Source organism: Myiozetetes cayanensis, unplaced genomic scaffold, assembly GCF_022539395.1.
Source record: "Myiozetetes cayanensis isolate MyiCay16 unplaced genomic scaffold, myiCay2020 scf17, whole genome shotgun sequence".
NCBI classification, from domain to species: Eukaryota; Metazoa; Chordata; class Aves; order Passeriformes; family Tyrannidae; genus Myiozetetes; species Myiozetetes cayanensis.
Window position 1 is genome coordinate 4,866,132 of NW_026087378.1, and position 23,974 is coordinate 4,890,105.

Sequence of the window (23,974 nt, forward strand, 5' to 3'; positions counted from 1 at the left end):
AGCAACAACTAATGGAGGAATGTGCAGAACCTCTTCACTCCTCCTTGGGGCCCACAACGGGCTGAGCTACCACTGGCTTTTGGACTCTGGGCTGTGCCTCCTCCTCTCAACACAGGATGGTTCCCACATGCCTCCCTCCAGGATCAGTGGGAGATCAGCCTGGCAGCACGGGACAGTCCTTGGCCAGGGGAATATCTGCACTCAGCAGTGCCTCCCCAATGAGCAGCTCCACGAAGACCTGACCCACTTGGTGCTGACCCAGGAGCCATGCTGGATGCTGCCAGCACCCAGCCAGTGGTGCTGAGACCGAGCCCGGGACACCCTGGGCCGGGAGCCCGGTGCTCCCGTGGGAGCTCCATCCCTGCAGGTCATTTCCCGGGGCATCTGTGGACGCCGCTCATTTTACACTCACTTTCAGCGAAACAAAGGAGAATGGGAGCGGAGTAAATCCATGTTGTGTGGTAAATTAGATTATGCCCAGGTTGCCTGGATACCGTATAATCACCGCCATGACCAACCGCAATTTAATACAGGGTAACTGGTAGCCAAGGATCAGCACAGGGAAAGCACAGGAACAGTAAATATTCCCTGGCTGCGCTGGCTCGTGGTCGGCACCGTGTAGGGGAGGAGAATAGCAGCGGGTGCCATGGGCGGGCAGCACAGCACGGGCCCTCACTCCTCTTACTGAGATTAATGAATTTGGCCTTTTCAGCCTGCTCAATGGCTCAGACTCATTTTCATTGAGACCCAGTCAAAGAACTCATTTGCTTCTCCAGCAACCTACACAGGTGCTTCCAGTCCTCCCAGTAAGAGCCAAGATCCAGCACCAGCCCAGTGCTGGGACCGTGCAGCTGCTGCCAGCACCACAGCTGAACATCAAGCACAGGGCCCAGGACAACACAAAATGGACCAGCATGAGACTGCTGGGCTCTGACCTGGCACCAGTGGGATCACTTGACACCGGTGGACATGGTCCAACCCCTGCCCACTGGGCACCAAGAGCCACAGAGCTCCATGGGGGCTGCTCCAGTGGATGCCACGGGGGCACCCAGCTCTGCTCCCCACAGAACTCCTGTTTCCTGTGTCTGGAATACATACTTTGTGCATGTATTTTATATATGTGTATACAATTTTATATATATATATATATATACACACTTTTATGTATGTATTTTATATCATCATCATCATCATCATCATCATCATGGCTAGGCTTCGCGAACGAAGATTTGAGAAGGGCTCTACCCACGCTTGCTACAAGCACCTGATGGCTAAAAAGGCCAATGCGAGATAGACAAGTCCGGTTGCATATTTTATATATAAAAAATACATGTATCTGAGTATCAGCCAGAAGCACCATTATTAGTTCAAATATCTTCCCTGATTCAGAACAAAATCTCTGAGCAAACAACCATTTGAAGGGAACAAAGGCAAAGTCTGGAGTGTTTCTATTTCCGTGTCTGGGACAAACCTTTGAAAACAAAGTGCTTGTTGTGGCTGGCCTAGCAAGTCCTTAGAGGATGGAAAATAATGCAGCTAATTCCTATTGCTACAGGTAAAAATCCATCTCCTGTCTGCCATCACCAGTAGAGCTGTTTAACGTGAAAAGCCAGTCACGCAGAGGCCAGCAATTCCCAAAATTATTTAGGTTGTTCTGGGTAGTTTGATAGAAACTAGCTTTGACTCCGGACATGCATGAGAAGTAAAAAGCAGAGGGAGTGCAGGTAGCAAGCTGGGCTCTGAAGGGGACCTGTGGATCCACCATCCTGGGTGGGGTGTTGGCGTGTGGCAGAACTGCACTTTCCCACACTAGGGAGAGCCCACCAGGGCAGCAACTGAGTTCCCACCCGGTTCATCCAAAGAATCATAGTATCATGGAATTATTTAGGTGAGAAAAGCTCTCCAGGATCATTGAGCCCAACTGTTCCCCAGCAATGCCAAGGCCACCGCTAACCCACATCTCCACGTGCCACATCTCCATGGCTTTTTAATTCCCTCCAGGAATGGTGACTCCACCACGGCTCTGGGCAGCCAGGGCTGGACAAACCTTGGCATGAAGGAAATTTCTGTTATATCCAACCGAAAACTCCTCTGGGATAACTTGAGGCCATTTCCTCTTGTCCTGTCATTTGTTATCCGAGGAAAGATCAGACCTCCACCTGGCTCCATCCTCCTGTCAGGGAGTTGTAGAGCACGAGAAGGTCGTCCCTGACCCTCCATTTCTGCAGGACGAGCCTCCCCCAGGCCCCTCAGCTGTTCCTGGTGCTCCAGACCCTTCACCAGCTCTGCTGCCTGTCTCTGGACACGATCCAGAAAGCCCCCCTATGGCAGCACAGGCTGTGCTCGGGGAGGCTCAGCACAGCCAGGCTTTGTCCAGGTGGAACCCCACAGTTCCCTGCTCCCAGCTGCCCCCACTTCCAGCCATTTAATCTGGATATCACCCAGGAATGGACCGACAGACACAGACGGCTGTGAGCGCACACAATTGCTGGTATTTATCAGACACAATCTAATGAGTTCTGGGAAATGTTCCTGGGTGCATTTAACTCATCCCTGCACATTATTGAGTTTAATTGCGCTGCAGCGAATGAGTGTGTAGGTGGAGAGTGGGTGAGGGGCCGGGCTGGTCCCCACCCGGCTTCATCCCTCTCTGAGGGGCTGGCAGAGTTGTATCCCAGGAGATGATGGCCCTGCAGGTCCCTGGGGATGACTCACTCTTGCTCAAACCCACGGTGGGTTTCCCAGCCTCGGGAATGTGTCCAATGGCTACAGCAGGTGTTTATTGCAGGTGGGTTGCGACCACGGCGCCCAGCTGGTGAAACCACCTGTGCAATTCCACCTGTAGCAGCACCCACTGGTGTCCCAGGCAGCTAAACTGGTTAATCACACACATTCCTAAATCATTCCTAAAAAGGTTGTGTGCATCATAGGAGGTGTCAGGGACACCGGGCTGCAGTGGCTGCTGGGAGATGGCCATGGAAAACCAAGGAGCATTGCCAGCTCTGCTTCTGCTCATGTTTGAAAGGCACCTGGGACAAGGGTTAGTGGTGGCCTTGGCAGTGCTGGGGTAATGGTTGGAGTCAACGACCTCAGAGGGTTTCTCCAACATTCACGATTCCCAAGCCGGAGCACACAAGCACAGAACTGCCACACTTCCAAACTGCACAACCACCCCTTTATCCTGCTCTTGGGGGCTCTGGACTCGACCGTACTCTTTGGGCTGCTCTTGGATGCAGGGAGCTCTGCAAGAGCCAGAGGAGTCTGGAGTGGCATGAGGTCACTGGGCTCACTCAGCCACACTGTGGGAATTGGGAACATCTGGAATATGGACAAACCCTGCTGCCTGAAGCCCAGGCTCTGCAGGCCACAGGCTTACAGCTCCGCACCCTCCCCAGCCCTGCCGCTCTGGCGAGGAGAGCCAAGCCTGAGGAATGCAGATGGAGGCCAGCGGATCCACAAGGAGGACAGATCACCAGGGAAAGACAAGGGGAAACTTGCTGAAAGCAAAAACCTTCAGAGGCAAAATTGGGGACTAAAGGGGTCCCAGCAAGCAGCCACGCTGCTCTCGGGTTCCCTGCTCAGGCAAGGATCAAACCTGTGCCTGCACTGATTCCAGGCGCTTTGACTTGCTCCAACAAGACTCTTTTTCCTCTGGGTGAATCTGGCCACAGCTGGATGCTTGGGTTCACTCCCAGGAAAAAAAAAAAAAGGGCTCATGTTGCACTGAGAAGATGCCGAGGCCAAATGTGAGGTTCAGTATCAGCGAGTCCGATCAGTGTGAATTCCAAACGTGCTGCAACTTGCAAGGAAAACACAGAGGGACCTGCAACACTGCTCCAGTTCAGGCTTACCAGACCAAGCCAGGGTGGTTTCCAAAGCCATCCTCTCTGTCCTTTCTGGTTTTGGGCAATCTGAGCTTACTAGGGGATCTCAGAGGGATCCCAGACCTGCTCAACAACCCACAGCCCAGGGCTGAGTGGTGCCGGGCTGGCACACTCCCTGCACCCCATCACTGCATCAGCATCACCCCATCACCCTGGTGAAATCCACAGGCATGGCCACGACTTGATGTTAAATGTCACTGTGGTTTCCACCTGCACAAATACAGAAGCCAAAGGGGCCTCACCCTCAAACATCCCCAGGGACAGGGTGGAATGGGGGCTGCCACGGCTGCAAACACCATCCCCTGTGCCACTGCCATCCCCAGTCCCAGTGCCCCAGCACAGCCCCTGCTGAGCGGGCAGGTTTTTCCTTCAAAAACAGAACTCACTGCTGCTGTCACAGTGCAATAACAAACCCACACGGCCAGCAGGGCAATGAGAGCCCCAAGGAGAGGTATAAGTTACAAACAATCCTTTGAAAGATCTGCCGCCACGGTAAGCGCTGTGCCCAAGTCTACAACCTGCTGCGTGGAAAACAGCCAAAGTAAACGGGCTGCCTGGGAGCCTCCTGTCAGGAACTGGCACTGGGGTGAGCAAGTGCAGCTCCCACCGTCCCTGCAGGGAATCATTCCCAGCTGGAGCCAGGTCATGGGGCCACACGCAGGACATGCCTGGTGCACACCTGTATGTTCACACGAGTGCAGTGGCCACGGGGAAGGAGAACACAGAGGGGGTTTGACTTTTTTCTTTCCCTTACAGGTGCTTTGGAGCACATTCACTTCACAAATGCAAGGTTAGTGGCCACTCCTCCAAAATACTGCATTTCATAAACCAACAACTTTGGAAGAAAGGGAATACAGGAATAACCAGCTTTGCAAAATAAACTCAGTCTTGGTGAAAAACAGCAGGAAAAATGCTTGTCTCACCTTTGCCAGTGGGACAAGGTTTTGCCCAGTGATTGAAAACACCCCTCAATCCCCCAGTTCTGTGTACCCTGCCACGCACACATGGGTTGGAACAAGATGGCTTTAAAGGTCCCTCCCAACCCAAACCTTTCTGTGATTCTGTGAGCTGGAGATCCCGTGGAAAACTGCAGCTCAAAAACAACTTGGTGCTGGTGATCTCTGGTCTCCTTCCTTCTGCTGAATAAAGACTGGACTAAATATCTCTGTAACTGAGTTTGGTTCAGTGCTGGGTCTACTCATACAGAGCAATCAAGGGATGTGCTCATTAAGACATCTGCATCCCACTCTGTCTGAGGGGGACGGCGCAGACGCCACCAGGGAAAGACCAGTGAGTTATTGGAAATCTTTTGCTCGCTCTCAATTCAGTCTGTTTCCATACACAGTTTCAGTTTCACTGTGATAAACAATTAAAAAGAATTATGTGCTATCAACAACCTCTATCCACAACACCAAGTTCAAATGCAAGCCCACAAGCATTCACACACGAGGAATGCAAAATGCCTGGAGATCCTGGGCATCAAGTGGGAGCTCATCAGAGATGTTCAACCACAGAAACTCCCCAGCAAACCTGCCATGTGCTGCATTATGAGCTCCTAAACCATCATTACAGGTTGGTGACATCAGCTTTAGTCCAAGACCCCCCTTATCATACCTACAAACATGAGTCTTGTGCGGGAAGAACCTAACAAGAGGTGCTGGAGGCTCCAGAGCTCATTCCTCTCCTGCTAAAAACTGGGGAGCCTGCAGAATATAAAAGGACCTTTTGGAGAAGCTTGGAAGGAAAAGCTACCGGCACACACACAGCTGCTCCATGGACAATCCAGGCTGAGGGGGTTAAAAGTTCATTTGCAGAAGCAGAACAAAATCTTTTGCTAATTTACACATTACAGGAAGCCAAGCCCAAAAAACCCAGTGAACACCTACAGGGTTTTTTGTGGTGGTTTTTCTTTTTAATTCTGCAGAATCTCAAAAACAAAACCAGAGGAGTAAAAGGGAGGCAGAGCAGGCAAGGGGAAGGCAGGTACAGAGTGCTGCAGGGCACACTGTGCTGTCTGAACTCTGTGGAAGCATCACCAGCTCCACCAAAACAGATAAGGGAGAGGAGAGCAAAGGGGAAACCAAAGGTGTTGCTGTGCTCTGCAAGGCTCTGACACCTCTGGCTCCAAAGCACAAATCATACAATCGTGGAAACACAGAATGGGTTGGGTTGGAAGGGACCTTAAAGTCCACCTATTTCCAACTAGGGAAAAAGGGGCAAAGAAAGCACGTCAGGAGCCTGACACGAGCCTGAACCAGGACAGCCAAGCCCCAGACAGGATTCTCCCATCTCCAGAAAGGCAGCACATGCCTACAGGGAGTCACCTTCCATATGACCTGCCTTTTGCTACCTATGGGAGCACCCAGATCCTTTGGGTCACTCGAACTCCCAGGGCTTTGTCCAGGGGTCAGCAGTGCTGTGATCCAAAAGGAATAAAAACAGACACTGGGCAAAAACATGGCATTCCCAAAGGCAGCAACGAGGATCACTGCCTGGCCCGGCCGCACCGGCTCAGAGAATGCTCCCTGTTCGCTTTTGGCAGCCAAATCAGGTGAGGAGCATATGAGAGCGGAGCATCTCAGAGGCCTCAGTGGCTAGTGGAAATTTCCAGAATGTCCGGGACAAGAATGACTTACTGGAAGCAATACATAAATCAAGCAAATGAATAGTTACCAGACAGCAGCATAAACAGCTGCCACGGGGATGAAATCAGACCTGCTGTGCCAAGAGGCGTCAGCCTCCTCGCAGGCTGCACCTTCGGGGAAAACCAGGAAAACAACCCAAGGAGAAGCACATTTCTGCCACCCCTGGTCTCACACAGGCATCTTGGTGGGTTCCTGAAGTCGTGGGCACAGAGCCCACCATGGTGAGCACCGGGGGCCGGTTCCCAGGGGGCTCTGCAGGGCAGCACGGCTGGGAGCGTGGCACGGGGCTGCCAAGGCCGGGGCTGCTCCACGCCGAGGAAAACAAGCACTGGTTGTATTTTTAGGCAGAAGACCTGGAGGAATTTTTTTCTTCTTCTCCTTTGCCAACAGTCCCTCGTACACAGCAGTGAGCCCTCCGGAACACACCACACACCATGTCCGGCCCCTGCCCTGTTGCACCAACATGGGTTTTGCTGGATCCCCGACTGCAGCTGCCCTGCAGAGCCCATGGAAACCATCGTGCTAATCAGCAACAAACAATTTGTGCTAGAGATAACAATCACTGTCTTCTTGGTTAAAAAACGTAAACTAGAAAACACCACTGGAGCAAAACCAAAAGGAACCAGTCGGTGTTGGCCAGGTTGCAGCTGGGAGAGATTAGAGATAATTAATTCTGCTAAATACACGTACACACAGCTCAGCTGCAGCCTCCTCCATGTCCTGACCTTGGCCAGGAGAGGAGTGGGTGCACGGGTCAGGGGACACCTGGGGCAGCGGCAGCGATGCTGGGGCAATGCCAACCCACAGGAGGGTCTGGGAGCCCTGCAGAGGATGCACGAGCTCACCACCACCTGTGTTGGAGAACTGGACTCACTGTCACGAGAACAAAGCAAAGCTCAGGTGTCAAATTATGGCCGTGCACAAAAACTAATTCCTGAAATGCTTGAAACATAATCAGAGTGAAATCCTCCTGCTCTGCACCTCCACAGCACTGACTCCTGGGTGAGAATGTACATTAAAAAAAGAAGAAAGAGATAGGGATGATATTGCAGCTCCACAAATGAAAACGGCAATTTTCTGCAACCAGCTCAACTCTGGCAGTGCCTCTGCCAGCCCAGCAGCACTGTGGGAGCCTCACTTAGCTTTGACTTACTGGACAGAAAAAAAAATTGGTTTGACCATAGAACACCTGAATGGTTTGGGTTGGAAGGGACCTTAGATCTCATCTCATTCCACACCCTGCCATGGGCAGGGACACCTTCCACTAGACCAGGTTGCTCTAAGCCCCATCCACCTCTGGGAAACCTGTGCCAGTGTCAATCCAGTCTCACTGACTGTCACCAGGATGCAGGAACAGGCTCAGGGGATGGTCCAGGCTGTGGGTGCTTAGGTTTTCCTAATGACATCTCCTCAGAAAAGCACCAGAACAAAGAGATCTTCTTGCTCTCAGGAACAGCAAATCACAGCTGGGTTTATTACAGGGATTCTGAGAGTGTGAACATGTCCCAGCAAAAAAAATTAAAGGGTTTACCTACTCACTGGTCAAGGAATAAAACTGTTATAGCAAGTTTCACTGGAACCAGGGTCTGCAGAGCAGGGGAGGGAATTGCAGCATTACACTCTGGATGAAGGAGCATGGACAGGAATCACTCCTGCTCTGTGTGTCTTAATGGATAACTGCCTGGACACACAGACATAAGATAGTCTGAACAGTCTTGGAAATGCAGTAAGAGGCAGAAATCATGTTCACTTTCTACTGATATGCACTTTTCTCTCCATCCCATCTGGGCCTGTTCCTGAGATCTGTCCTCTCCTTCCTCTGCTAGTCCCTCTCACTGTACTTCGATTTTGGGGGGCACCCAGCTGCCACAGGGAACCCACTGCATTCCTCTGCTGTGCAGGAGGAAGGGCACTGCTGAATTACCTCAGAGGCACTTACCCTGTCTGATATTGGTGTTAATAATTGCCATTTCTCAATGTATCTGCTTTCTTAGCACAGTTTTATTACTGTTAATAACTGCAGCCCCATCACATGAGGAGCCCCACGTCCCTCGTCAGAGCAGCAGTGCACCGGTGCACGTACACCCCAAAAACCCAGAAGCCATAAACCAGCGAGGACAGGCTCTTTTTCTATTCAACTGACACAGCCCAAGTTCTGTTTTTAGTGTCAGAATTCTCAGCAGCAAGACTGTGAGAAATATTTTTTTAGCTCATCTGATAAACACGCAAATCTTGATTATTCATATGTTACTTAAAATAAAAAACCCAAACAGAAACAGATGAGACAATCCCCTCCAAGCAGCGTGGCCCAGTTTGGCAGGGCCAGGCAGCAGGCCTTAGCTTTGCCCATGTTGGCTATGGGTGCCCTGCTCTCAGCAGCACCCAGACCCCGGCTGGTCCCACCCCTCAGAGCACCCCGTGGGACAGCCAGGCCCCATCCCTTCTGCAACACAGTCCCTCCCTCCAAACATCTGTTGCAGATGTGCAGATTTATCTCCACTCATGCCTTTAATATGGTTTTATGGCACTGCAGCCTCAAACAGCTCATTTAGAAGAGTTGTGGCAACAAGCCCTGTCCCCAGCTGCCCCGCAAGGTACCCCTTGAGCAGGGTGCTGTTCCCAGATCAGGGTGATGCTCCTGGAGCAGGGGCTGCAGGACTAACACCAAAGGGATGCTGTGAGTCCATGCCTGGGGCTGGCTGTGCCTCTCCCTCCGCAGCCCAGGATCCCCCAGAAGTGGCACCAGGGCTGGGAGAGCTCAGCAGAGCAGGCTCTCGCTCCTCAGCTTCCTGCCTTTCTCTGAGATAATTTTTTTCCTATTAAATAACAGTATGATCTGTTTCTCTTCCTAAAATAGCAACACCACCACACTCGCTGTTTGTTTTGTTTCAGTTCCTTCCCCACCAAAACAGCACAAACCCCACTGTACACCTGCCTCCCCCTCCGTGTCTCACTCCATCACCAGGGTTTCCTTTAAATGGAAAACACTTAAACAGTTTTGCATTCCTCGCACACACAGAATCCCCAAATGGTTTGGGTTGGAAGGGACCTTAAATCTCATCTCATTCCACCTCTCTTCCAGGGATGGGGCAGCCAAAACTTTTCTGGGCAATCTCATCTGGCCAAGGGGAGCACCCAAAAGAGCCTGGCTCTGGCTTCAGGCTGTAAATACGGAAGGTTTGAAACCAACACCTAAACCAGCTCTTTGGTTTTTAACAGCCTTGCCAGGGAGTCCATGGAGACACAAACCCATGTCACAAGAAAGCATCTGGAGTTGGTTTTAAGCCTATTTCAAGCACCATTTGTTATTTTTTCCCTTAAACAGATAACTTGGGTTCTCCCAGACCTTCTCCTAAGCAGTCATCCCGATTAACTCAATCCCCAGGTTTCCCAGTCCTGCCTCATCCCTGCTGCTCTTGCAGCACCAGTGCAAACTGCAAGAGCAGGTCCGACCCCGCAGCCTTGAGGCTGCCACAAACATCTGATGATGCTTTCACTTTTAAAACACTAATCAAAGGTTTCCATGGGAACCTGCAGGAGCAGGAAGAAGATGGGAAATTACAGGTCAGCTCTATCGCTGAAAGAAAAAAATTATTCCATTCCTTTGCCCTCGCAAAGTTTCAAGGTGACCCAGAAATACTGATTCATGGGGGTGCATAAAGGTAGAAAATACGCCCCAGAGTAGTTGTCTGTTGGGCAAAGAAATCACTTTTAGTCCTTCAATGCCAGGTTTGATCGGAAACCCTGTGAGGAGCTGCACGTCCGCTCTGCCTCCTGGGCAGCCAAACCCCACTCCAGGCCATAAAAAGCAACACGAGATTCCCAGTAGCTTACGGGTTCCTGGTGCCGACACAGGGCCGGGGGCTGGTCGGGAAGCCCCCTTCCCTCATCCTTGCCTCCCTCATCCCTCCCCTCCTCATTCCTCCCTCCCACCCCACTCTGTCGCTCAGCCCTTGGTTCACTCACACATGGGTTTCCAGTTTCTTGCCAACCAGATATGACTCAACACCACACACACACACACAAGGAAACTTTTCCACCACTACTAACTTTCAGAGGAAGTGGAAAAAGGAGAGAAAAACACATCAGTCATAAACGTACTTTGCCAAGTGGTTCATGAGCAACTGCAGCATCTGCCTGTTTTTCTCTGGCAGTCGATGAACGAGGTTGTGGATCTCTGACACTCTGGATTCCTGATTCTCCAGTTCTGCATGGGAAACAGATGATTTATCTCTGCATCAAGGGGCTTGTTATGGGAAGACTCATTAACACTAACCCCAATGACATCCCGAGGACCTGCTCACACCCAGGCATGGTGTAGATACTCTCCATGGCACTGCTCCATCCTACCAGCTCCAAGCAGTTGTTTCCAAAGGAAGACACTTAATGGGCTGAAACTGTGAGCCAAGAGCAGATGCCACGTGAACAGCCAGTGGTGAGCAGGGCAGGGCAGAGCTGGCTGTAACCAGAGTGACTCCAGCAATGGGAATATTGTCAGGTTCCCTTTCTGTATGTTCAGTGTGCCCAGCAAAGGTCAGGCTGGAGCATCCATTTGGATTCACAGGTACTAAATGAGAGCTGGTGGCAGAGGCCACCACCGCTGTGGCCACGGACCACGTGAGCCCCTCATGGCCCTGGCTCCTTCCATAGCTGCCAACAGAGAGTTACCTGCTCCCAGCAAAGCCCCTTTTCCCAGGAAAGTGACAGGAACACAGCACAGACATCTGAACCACCACTGGTCCCATCAAACACCCGTGGGCGTTGTTTGAACAACAGCCTCCCCCGCCTTGGCAGCTGATGGTCACAACAAGCGGGAGCCGCCGCCAGCTCCGCGCTCCCAGCACCATCTGTGCTTCCTCTTCATCTGGTCACCTCCCAAACAACAACCTGCCCCGTGGCTCTCCATTCTTATGCTGCTTTCTGGGACGGGAGCCCGGGAGGTCGGTGGGGAGGCAGCAGGGCAGAGGGAATCTCAGTAACTTGCAAATGAGGCTCCACTTTGGGAGCAGGGCCATAAACATCAACAAACTCACTCGCTGCTTTGATGAAGCTCCTTTGAAACTGGTACATCATGAGGGGCCCTGGGAGCATTCTGGAAGATAAAAAGGAAACAGGCACAAAACACATCTGGGGAACACAATCCACACACAGAAAGCTTTGCCTCTACCAGAAATTCAGCTCCATTTTGAAAAGTGCAGAATTAAGCAGCAGCAACTCTAATTAATTCCCCTCATCAGAAGGAATAAGATCTATGCAAGTACCTTTGATTTATTCATCACTAAATTAATCTATAATTTTAGCATTCCTTCAGTAATATGGAGTTTCACTGCATTACTGAGCCCGTGACTTCCAAGTAAGTTTAAAAATAAATTAAAAAGATAAACAAGCCTAGGTGTAAAACTTTCACTACCTCCATTCCCATTCAATTCCCCTTGCCCCCTCCCACTGCTGCATCCCTTCAGAGGGTCACACTGGTGCTGCCCACATTCCTCTTTGCTTTTCCAACAGTTCAAACTCTGGAGCAAAGGTTGCCAATCACGCAGAATTCTGTAGTGTTCTCAGCTGAGCTCCACCATGCTAATTACAGTCATCACCCTAATTGGATTTAGCCTCTCTCTTGTGCTCCCTCACTCTGTCAAACACAACCCAGCACACACAGCAGCCACAGAGAGCAAGAAGCTGCGGTCACAGCAGGTAGAAGCATGTTGTGGATAATGAGATGCTGCCGGCTGCCAACACCCGAGCCCGGTGGGAAGATACCCAGGACGATAAAGGCATCGACTTACACACAGAAATTATAACTACAATAAAGCTCAGCACCGCGTCTGGAAAAGCTCTACAGCTGCTGCCCTTTACACAGCACTGACCCCACCTCCTGCCACGAGCTCAGAAGGTGGAAGTCCATTGGGAAAAGCTCAGGGAAAAGCTTAAATTAAGGCAGGAAATGCAAGAATGAACTTTTAAAATCATGTTTGTATGATACGTGCGTCTGTCAGAGATGAGTGTGTTCCCCAGATTATACTCACACACGCTGGAAGGTCAGCAAAAAGCCAGAATAAATCACCTAAGAGCAGTTTCTGCTCTGTTTCTATCATAGTGCTGTCGCTAAAGGTTTGCAATAATGGGCAGTAATGTCCCAGACCATCACTGAACCCCTCCTGAAGCCAGGTGAGGGTTTTCTCCTTACCTCAGGTATGTTTTCAGTGCACTAGTAATGGTCTTGATCTCCCACTCTGCACAGATCTCTGTGTCTGTCTCTGTGGCTGTTTTGGGATCTAAGGAAGAAGACAAAAAAGACAAAAGAGAAGCAAAGTGAAGACAATTCCATTTTGTGCCAGCTCAGCTGTGTGGAGAGACTGTCACATCCCATTTTATTTGCTATTCCCAGCCCAGGGTTCACAGCCGACCCCCACAGACATGTCAGCAGGGGAATGGGGTTCATCATCCGGGATGGACAACATTCACTGGGGTGGGACAAGAGAAAGGAAAGGGAATCATCCATCCCAAGCAAGGACATGGGCAGTTTGGCTCTGAGGGCGACAGGACAGAAGGCACAGCAGCCTGTGGTGCTCAGTGACAGCGGTGACAGCCGGGCACAGACAGGACATGGACCCAGGGCACAGGGACATCATCCTGCATCCACCTCCTTGCAGAGGCAATTACAGCCCATCTCCTAAACAGCCACCATCAGGCCAGCAGGAAGTGGCCTGGCCATGGATACCTCAGGCACAGCACTGAGTCCCAACACGGCAATGGCTCCGTGCCAGGGTGAGGAGCACCACGCCGGCCACAGCCAGGGAGAGGCAGGGCATGGATGTGCCCCCTGTGCCCCATCTCCCCTATGTGGATGCTCCTCCCCAAACACTCTTTGCTAACTCAGTGCTGGAAACGCAGCCAGGATCCTGCTCCCACCGAAATCCCAGGGAAGCCTCTGCGGGGATCCCGGGATCCCATCAGTGCCAAGCGTCCCTGGGGAGCAGCGCAGGCGCGGGGGCTCCCACCATGCCCAAGGCCAAGGCTGACACAGCCACAGCTGCTCGCACCATCTGCTCCTACAGGCTCAGCTCAGGGGGTATTTCTGCCTTTTCACAGACACAAATAATGCACTTTTGAATTTTAAAGCCCCAGGTAAGCGTTGGGTAATTTTCAACCTACTTAAAAGAATGCCCTGATTAGAGTGTGGCTTTCCCTTGGAGCAATGGGTTTATTTTAATTTTAAAAAAACCCAAAAACATCAAGAGGTGCACCTGGAAAAGTAAACATGTGAGAAATGTATATTCACACAAAGATCATGTGTGTCTCAGCAATCACACAAATGAACTCCATCCTCCCATGTCAATGCTGAGGAAACTTCCTACTGCACTGCCTTTATAAGAAGGAAATTTTAATAGAGTCAAAATAAGCTTAGCATAGTAAAAAACAAACAAACAAAACCCATCAAAAAAGTTCCACCTTTTTTTAAAAGAAACTTTTTAACTGAAGGAGAATAGACAAGTCCAGACTGTGCGTCTTTGCAAAACCTCATCCAGCAGCTTCTAGGCAGGATCATGGAACGCGAGGTGAAATTCCACAGTCGGTCCCATGAAAAGGCTCAGAGCAGCTAATCAGTTCCCCTTGACCTTCAAATTTATGAGTCTGCAAAAAGTGAGCGCCGTGGGCTCCAGCTGCAGCATCTGTCTCCTCAGGCAGCGATGCCGCAGCCAGAGCCGCAGCTCTGCCTCCCACAAGGACACACTTCCACAGAACTGGGGTCAGTGTGGGGTAGAGGCTGGAAAGGCACCCATAGCCCAAAGTCAGCATTAACCCTGGAGCTGCTTTTTGCTGCCAGTCACTGATCTGATGTCTCTAACAAATTTCTCCAGGGCAAGAGGAACCACCTGGGGCACCACCTCATCACCCAGTTGTAATTCTCACCAAGAGACTTCCAAAACCACCACAGGGACATTCCATCCCAGCACTGAGGGGCCTGAAGGAGCCTGTTCCCAGCCCTTATGGCCCATATGGGCAAGGAGCAAGAGCAGATCGGATGCTGTAACTCATCCCAGTGCTGAGTTCAGACCTGCTGGTGCCCCCACTGTCCTCTGACACACTACCACAATAAATCCTTTCACAAGAGCTCCCACTGATAAAAGTTTGGTTATCTGTTGGGTTTTGTCCTCCTTTTGATGGCACCTGGTGCCGGTGAAGGCTGAGGAGATGACCTGTCCCTGGAAGCACCTCCCCACTGCTTCACCCTGGTTCAGACCGTGACAAGCTGTGCTGCCTCAGCCTGAAACCCACAGGCTGGGGCTGTCCCTGATCCAGCTGCTGCCTATGGGGAGATGGTGCTCCACAATCCCTGCACCGACCTCCTGCAGGGACACCTCATGCCAAAGCCCTTCCCGGCAGTGTCACTGACACCAGCTCAGGGAAACTTGATCTTTTTGCCATTTAAACTGTATGTGAAGCAGTAATGCTGCCCACATTCATTTCTAAATATAAGGGAAACCTGATGTTGTAAGTACAATTTGGCTCCTCCGTTCACAAGGGCTGGATCCGAACCGGAGTGTCCGAGCAGAGCGGTGCCGCTGCCGGCAGGATATCAGAGCCCTGAGGGCAGCAAGAACAGATGGGGTTTGACAAGAGGCATGTTTCTGTGTGACACTGACTTCACAGACAGCCCAAACACGGGGGCTGAGGAAGATTTAATCACCCACAATTTGGAGAAAGACATGGAGTCATGGGTTTGCAAAGCATCCCAACAACGGATGGCATGGGGGATCCCCAAAGAGTGTCCTGCTTCCAGCCCCCACTCGCCTGTAACAGGGCTTCCAGCATCAACAAGTAACGAGGACACGCCAGGACAAAGGAAAACCACCAGCAATATATCACGGTGTTATGAGACACGAGGTCGACAGCTGAGTGGCTTCAGTCGCTGAGGAGATAACGGATGCTGGATGGCATCCAAAACTGAATCCCTCCCAGCTCTGGAGAGCTTCACCCAAGCAAGTTCTGCCATCTGTCACAGCCCCAGGACTCACCAAGACCAAGACCACCCTTAGAGGAGAGTTCAGGGTCCATCGCTCTGCCAGCCCACAGGATGAGGTGCAGCAGCATGACAAGCATCACTAGAGGACCTGGTTGTGGACCTGCTGCCCCCCTGAGCACCCACCCCAGAGCAATGCTCTTCATCTGATGCTCCAAAGCAACCGTGCCCAACGTGTGCCATGGGAGAGCGCTGGCTCCCCCGCCAGACCTGGGGGGCCACAGGGCACCTTCATGTGTCCCACAGCCTGTGCCAAACTTCTCTAATAAAAGCATCAGTCACCAGCTCTCGTGACTGCAGCAAACTTTCCAAATGCCAGAGCAAAGCTGGCACACGGAGGTCCCCTGAGCCTGGATTTAGTGCCGTGCCCTTCTGCTCCAATCACCCCTGGATTATCAATTTTCCATAGGTTGATGCTGACAGCTGTAACAGCCACCAGGGGCTTGGATCAGTGAACACCTCAATGGTGGGAAAAGAAGGGGGAATTGGAAAAGGAGAAGGAAAATATGTTTAAAGTGAAACACAACAGATTAAAACTTCCTGTGAGGAGAAATGCGTAGAGAAAGGAGCACTGGAGTTTTGTGAGGGCAAGGAAAATGAATTCTTGTAGCAAAGGAATGATAATAAGTGAAGGGAAAGACGAAAGAGACCAGAAATGCCACTTATTTCCCTCAAGGAGTAACAAAACACATTTAATCGGGCACTAACAAATTATTAAGCATTTGTTTTCCCATTCCCACAACAATTTCATAGGTGGTTTCGCCAGGTCTGAGCAGCACCAGACAGGACTGGCCAAGAGGCAGCTGCCCTGCTCCAGCCCAGATGTGTTCTCTCTTCAACCGTGTGTCCAAGACATGCCTGGACAGACTGACAGACTGCCTAGGGCTACAGCTGTGGGATGGAAATGCTGACTGCGATGCCAGGGGCTGAAATGGTTTTGTCCCATATAGCCTGAGCCAACCTCAGCACCAGCCTGGACCACAGCGAGCAGGGAAGGTGCTCTGGAGGGGCAGTAAACAGAGCAGAGAGTGGGAGGGCTGAGTTCCTCTTTGGGTCAAGAATAACCCCCAGGCTGTAGCTGACATGGAACTGGACTGGGAGTTAGGATAACGATTTCTTCAGTGCAGCCCAAAAAGTGTGACCCAACACAGGGCTCTGCACCATGGTGGGTGATGGAAGCACGATATTTCCAAAAAGGAACCACTCCAGGAAAAGTCAGCCATGGCGTCCCAGACCTGCCCCAGGAACAACAACCAGCTCTCAGACACAAGACCTATTTGCTCCTACACATTCCAGTGCTCAGATCCAGCCCACAGGAATGCTGGTTCAGAGCACAAAGGCACTGGGAGCAAACACATCCTCTCTCCGACCATCACATCATGTCAGAGGTGAGAGGCTCTGAGGCTGCTGGGCAGACACAGGGGGCTGCACAATGTCAACACCAAGCTCTGTCATGGCGTGATTCAACAGCTTTTCTCTCCCAAGCATCCAAAACTGCAAGGTCCAATGCCTCAGGCACGAGGGAAACACATGCTGGAAAGGTCTGGGCAAGACTGTGATAAACAGGCACAAGAAGGTCCATGGGGAAAGCAAGAAGTGCCACAGGCAGCATGCGACACGCAGGAGAAAATAATTTCAAAGTGTGCTGGGAACAGGGGGCAGGTAGGAGATGAAAACCCAAAGCTTTCAGCTATTTCTTTGAAGATTTTGGTTTGCATTTGGGAAGGCTGCCAGAACTCAGAGTGCATGTGAGCAGGACACCAGTGACTGCACCAGAGACCTCATAGAGCAACGTCCTACACGAGTCCTACCTTCTGACCTGCCAGCGGTGCCCAGGGACCTCCCAGCCTCTACCAGCACGTGGTCCTAAGGGCACATTCACCACAATTAGGGACTCCACCAAGAGCCTCTGCTCCCAGCTGGCAAGACTTCAAAGCCACACAGTCAGCTTGCCTTTAACAAAATACCAGATACTTACCCATTAATATACTGAGCAGCTTTTGAACTCTGGAGTTTACTCCAACAATCCGGTAGAGACCCTGCTCATTGATCCCTAGGAAAAATAAGGAGCTTATCAGGAGAAGGTCACAAGAGCTGCTAATATTTCTTTCATTTCTTTGGCTTCTCAAATAGCAAAGCCACTGAAACCTTCTCACCAGCTACATACCAAATTATATAAGAGGGTAAAATTTGGGGTTGATATAAAGGTTTTTATGTATTAGAAGTGTTACACTCAATTAGCTCAGGAATAAGGATCTAAGAATGCCTTTCCTCCTCCCCACGGCCATCAGGGGAGCTACAGCTTGCTCCGTGAAGGATCTGCACTTAACAAGGGCAGTTTGGGAAAATTTTACTGTGCCACAGTCTTCAGGTTGAGGTCTGTGCCTTTTGCATTTCTTCACTCCCCCATGTGGGGCCAGGATGGAGTCTCCACAAGGGGCTTTGGGGAAGCAGTGCTGTGCCCACCTCTGTTATCCCACGTGCTCTGCAGCATTCCTGCAGCAAGGATGCTCAAATGAACCCCTGGCTTTGGTCTCATCCCCTCTTTTGCACACCCAGTGTGTTACTGCCCAACTCTGCCCCAATGTTTGCTGAGTCCAACCACAGGGCCAACGCGTGTCTCGGCAACAGCATCGGCCCAAGCACGTTACTGGGTTCATCTGATGTGGGTCTGAGGGTTAATGAGTCACTTTTGTCCATGAAAAGAGCAGGAAAGCAACTGCTCCACTACCAACAGCTGCAGGGCTGCCCCAAAGCTGCCCTACCTCTTGTTTCCACAGCGTGGATGCACTTCTTGATGATGCTGAAGCCGATACTGTCCAGCTGGGCAGCTGCAGGGAAAGAGAAGAGAGAAGTGATGAACACCTGGCAGAGAGACAGAGCACAACGCTCCTCCTGAATCCCTGCCATCCCCAGCAGTGCTGCACCACTGCCCAGAGGAGGTAGGGAGGAGGAGAAGTAGATAAATGAGGTGTTCAGGGTAGAAAAGCCTGAGTACAGCAGCTTGTACCGGGTGTAACCCAGGCAAGCACAGACACTGACTGTCATTCCAGCCTCCATGTCCCTCTGAACCAGCCCCTCCACACCCACTGAGAAGCAGAGCCCTGGGCTCTGCCAGGCATCTACCTCTGTGGATGGTCAAAAATTACTTTAGGATCAAGGTGAGATAACCCAAACTTGTCTGGAAAGTTGACAACAGATTGCTTGGAAAAAAGGAAATAATACATTACTGACACAACAAATCCCCAAAAACGGCAGCTTTCTTGATGAGTCCCATGGAATTCCTATACATCCTTTCTGCTCTGCACCCAGCCAACCAAGCCACACGTGCTGGAGAGCAATCCAAACCAAACAGTTCTGTGATTCTATAAAACGTGGAGGTAAAAACATCACATGGAGAGGAGAGAGCTGACAGCATGTGATGATGGAAGAGCATTAGGAATTGGGAGATGGGAACAAATTTTGGGTCAAATCCCTGTCTGAAGCATCTCCTATGCCCAGTGGGAGGGAAACTGCCCCTGGGGTGCCCATCAGCACTGACCCTAATCCCTCCTGCACAGCCCAGGCAGCTGCTCCTGCCCTCAGCGAGGCCAAAGTCCCATGAGCCATCACATACCATCCTGCTCAGCCTCACCCAGCACAGATGTGCACAGTTCAGATTCTTTTATTAGCACAAATGACATATTTATTTGAGTAAATTAGGGTGTCCCAAAGGCAGCTGACTCTGGCTGAGACTGAGAGCTAAAACATTGGAGTTAATGGGACGTACAACTCAACTCACTCGTGCCAATGCAGGTTTTCACTTTTAATTTCAAGGAATTAACTGCACACAGATCCAAACACCTGCTGGAAAAAATTCATCCCACAGACAGCTTTCCACCACTGCCTGGAAAACACTGCTCACAGACAGCTATTTGTTATGGAAAATTACTTCCTTCCTACAGAAAGGTTTGGGAAACCTTCCATAGGAAGGAGACCCACAGAGAAGGGTGTGCAAAGCTTCCCTGGGCTCCAGACTCCAGGGAATGCCGTGTTGTGAGAGACACAACTCATTCTATGGAGAGCAGGGCAGAAAGGGATCAGAGCCCAGGGCTGGCACTGCCCTCACAGCAAGGCACGTGCAACTTCCCTCCTTTGCATTCCCCCTGCTCACATCGTTTATTCACACATGGATCCACTGCTGCTCCATGACCAGCTGCCAGCTCACAGTTGCATGGAGCAGTCCCTTCCTAATCCCTTGTTTTGAGTTCTCTGCTGGGGGTGTTCTTTGTCTGATGAATGGCACAAGGACCCAAAACAGTGCAAAGTAAAACAGCTCTATTGTGTTTTTCTGGGCAAGCAGGCTTTAGTACCGAGCCAACATAAGCACACGAGTTGCAGGATGCCTGTGCCATAGGACATGTGGATATCCAGAAACTGCAGGGCCCTTTCCTGGGCACCTGGAGGGCTCCCAGCACCACTCTCCAAACACAGATACAGAATAAAACCAATGTGCCTTCTGCATCAGCAGGGCACAGCTGCCATACCCCAGATCACTCAGGTACAAGGGTACCTGAGAAGCACAAAACCACAGTGTGGAAACTCTCTTGTACCAGCAAACCTTGTTTAGCAGGTCTGATCAGCCTTGGCTTGGCACTGATATGACCCTGACCTTTGGGTGTCCCTGCGTGGTGCTGTCCAGCCAACACGGATCACTGTTTCAGGCTCTCTGAAGAGAGAGTTTGGTTTATGCAAGAGCCTGGTTTATGCAAGTGTCAACCCATTTCATAAAACAACAATTTTCCTTTTGTCCCTCACATGTTTGGACTTGAGCAAAAGACACCTACAACTCCCAAGGCCAAGTTGGACATGCCTTGGAGCAACCTGGTCTAGGGGAAGATGTCCCTGCCCATGGCAGGGAGTGGAATGAGATGAGCTTTAAGATCCCTTCCAACCCAAACCATTCTCTGATTCCATGATTCTATAACCCTGCAGAGCCAACTGCCTCATGGCCAAGCAGGGCTGGGATCCCACCTCCCTGCAGCAATAGCAGGGGCAGGAAACCCAGAAGTCCCCCTGGATGGAAGTGACCTGGAATAATCCCTCTAAGCAGATGAATAAGCTCTTCCACTCACTGCCGAGCTCTGGATCAGGAAAGGTCGGGGATTTATTTGCAGTAGTTACATCCAGAAATAATATCTGATTAAATATCCAAAGTGCCTTTATTCATCCTTAAATTTAACTTTTAATGAGCATTGTAAAAGCTTGATTTCCCCTCTCACAGAGCAGCTGCTCTTTATCTCAGTCATTTACCCAATGATTCAGTTCAGCAACAGCCCAGATCAAAGGCAGATTTGGATCTACTGCTGTCCAGATCACAGAATCATGGAATCGTCTCAGTTGGAAAAGCTCTCTAAGGTCATAGAGTCCAACTGTTCCCTCAGCACTGAAAAGGCCACCACGAACACGTGTCCCCAAGGGCCACATCCATACATCTGTTAAATCCCTCCAGGGATGGGGGACTCCATCACTGCCCAGGGCAGCCTGTGCCAGGGCTGGACAACCCTAATTTCCAACAGTCCCTGTCTGCCTGTCCAAGGGCAAGCGAAAGAGGCTCCCTTGAGGCTCTCTTTCCCCAGGGAAGCATGCGAGACCCAGCTCCGAGCTCTTCCTACAGCAGCAGCATTCCAGTGCCAAGGAGATGCACTCCCCAGGCTGTAATTAATCTACCAGAGAAACATTTTACATCGGCAAGAGTGATACACATCACCTGTACTGCAGCTGCTGCCCAGACACACCCCCACACTCATCTGACCTTCAAGTAGCATCACATCTCTAGTGCTAGTGAGTTGGTCTCATCCCATTCTATTTTTGCCTAGCAGATTATTTCTATTTAATCCATTAATTCCTTTACTTTACGCTGATGTGGCATATCAGAGCATCAGGAAGGGGGCAGGACTGAATCAGCTCTTTGCAGCTTGGCTGGCTCCAGCTGTGTGTCGGTCGCAGCAGTGCAAGGTCAAAGCAGCTCCTCTGCCTCCCCACCACACGTTTTTGTGCCATGCAGTGATCACTGACTTGAATTGTTTCAAAGACTTCAAGGGAATAAGAGCCACAGAGGTGGGGAGAGACCAAAAAGCAGAGACCAGAGAGAAATGAGCTTTCAAGTCTTACCAGAAATGAGTTTTCAAGTCTCAAACTATCAGTGAGCTGCCAAGTTTGGGAAAAGGAAGATTCAGGGTTAATTTAGGTTAGATAAAAGGAAGAAGTTTTTTACAACAAGGGTGGTGAGGCCCTGGCACAGGTTGCCCAGAGAAGCTGTGGCTGCCCCATCCCTGGAAGCGTTCAAGGCCAGGTTGGATTGGGCTTGGAACAATCTGGTGTAGTGGAAGATTCCAATGCCCATGGCAGGGGGTTGGACTAAATGACCTTTAAAGGTCCCTTCCAAACCAAACCATTCCGAGATTTCGTGACTGTGCCTGCTGAGAGTAGCCAGATCCACACAGATAAGGGCACTGCAGACAGGGCAGCCAAGGGTTTCAAGGCACATGAAGAGCTTGTGAAAATAAAGACAACTTTTGATGGGGTCCTCAACTAATGGGGAACCAAGTGAATGCGGAAAAAGGAGAGGGAAATAGGGAGAGAAGCGAAAGGAGTTCTTCTGTGCTTTTCCATGCAATAAGCACAAATGTCCTGGAGGATTTGTTTCCACAGAGCAGGACAAGTCCTTCTGGTTTGCAAACTAGTTCATCTAAATCCTCCCGGCTCGCGTGGTTCAGTGACACCCACTCACCCCCTCGGCACGGCTTCCTCCCCCTCCCAAAGCAGATTAAGATAAATCACCTGTGGGCCGATGGCCATCTGGCCACTCAGCAGGGTGTAAAACCAAAAGCTCTGTAAAATTAGATAGTGGCCAAAAAGTGCCACTACAGCACTGCGAGGTGCTTTCACACTCCCATAAGTACGAGCAGGAAGCAGAGGTATAGAGGTTTCCAGGGTCAGGAATTGCATCCGGACCCACTCAATCAACACACTCATTTCAAGTCCTTATAGGAAGCTCCTGTATCAAGGGCTGCTGGCAGAAAGCCAGTCCCTGAATCAATTTTAGAGTGGCTGGTGAGGCAAGCAGAGCTCCAAGACATGGATTTAATGAGGGCTGAGGCAGTCAGATCTTTGACCACACCAGCCCAGCCCAACTGGAGGGTTCAGGAGCATTGTTATGTACACAGCCAAGGGTTCCAACCCTCTTCCAGAGCCAGGAAGGACAGTCTGTGGAGCAGACAGGGAAGATCCTTCTCATTTTTAAGACAGACCATCAAAATGGTCTCTTGAGCCAAATCTCCAGGTACAATCCTGGCAGAGTCAGGGGCTGTGTGCAGGGAACACAGAGCGGTGACAGCTCACAGCCAGGTAGGACAGAGCTGAGCCAGTCCTGGTCTCTGTACCTCAAAATCTTCTTTTGCCCCTCTGGAAAACTGAGACAAGATGAGCTGTTCTAGTAGAGTTCCTACCCCACAGGGCATTGGCCATGCTGCCCTTCCTGAGTGTGAGGCACAGCACTGAGCTCTGTGAGGATCACCTGGGATGCACAGAGCCAGGAGGAACACATACAGGAAAGGATGGATGTGCAGCTGATGCCAGGGAGGATCAAAGGGAAGGAAAAACCACGGCAGAGAGAGGAGAGAGGGGAAGAGGATGCTTTGTGCAAGGGCTGAAATGGGTGTGAGGAACATTAGCTGCAAATTATACCGATTACTGTGAGAAAAATGCTTCGGCTCAAGATGAAAATGGTGCGTTGGAGGCAGCACAAAAATGAACCATGGACTGACCGTCAGCCCAGGCCGGGCTCCTGCATGGCCGGTGGTTTTGAGGGAAGGAGGGAAGGGATCGAGGTTGGAGTATTGCAATTATGGCAAATCAAACCTACTGGGAAATGGCTCAATTAAGGGTTTTAAAATACAGGACGTCAGAGGCAGGACCAGGTGCAACTGCTCCTCTAGGAAGAAAAACAAGTGCTTTCTTGACTCTAGGCTTTGATTACCTGAACTACAATAAAAACAGCTTTTTTATTTTTAAGGGCTCTTGTTGACAATCCTGATGAGATGGGACCTCCTCACTCCTGTATCTGTGCTCCAATTCCCCTCTGGAAAGGCATGTTCATACCATACATTCTGGCTCAGAAAGGAAAGCTGGTGCCACCTGAACTCTCTGTTGAGCATCAGAAGCAGGTTCCAAGGCCACCCCTGCACTACCCTAGGGACATCACGGTTGGGGCAGGACGGGACACACCCTGAGGGGCAGAGGGAACTGCCTCACACTGCTCTCTGTGGCCCCAGGTCCCACCATCAGGTTTCTGCCCCTGGTCCCTGCTGGGTACCAGACACAGCTTTCCTTGGGCTACCCTGTGCTGCCCATGACAATTCTTGTCACCCCCTAGCCCA

The 23,974-nt window shown here is 50.9% G+C and overlaps 1 protein-coding gene across 3 annotated transcripts in view; it reads right to left on the reverse strand.

Annotated features, from left to right (window-relative positions):
* ARHGAP26 (Rho GTPase activating protein 26) overlaps positions 1 to 23,974 on the reverse strand; it is a 111,908-nt gene that overhangs the window by 35,290 nt on the left and 52,644 nt on the right. For all 3 annotated transcript variants that reach the window (XM_050312254.1, XM_050312255.1, XM_050312256.1), the window contains exons 13-17: positions 18,320 to 18,385; positions 17,533 to 17,607; positions 12,717 to 12,804; positions 11,563 to 11,621; positions 10,631 to 10,736 (exon numbers count right to left, since the gene is read on the reverse strand). In XM_050312254.1, coding sequence (XP_050168211.1) covers positions 10,631 to 10,736; positions 11,563 to 11,621; positions 12,717 to 12,804; positions 17,533 to 17,607; positions 18,320 to 18,385 — 394 coding nt within the window. The remainder of the gene's footprint in view (positions 1 to 10,630; positions 10,737 to 11,562; positions 11,622 to 12,716; positions 12,805 to 17,532; positions 17,608 to 18,319; positions 18,386 to 23,974) is intronic.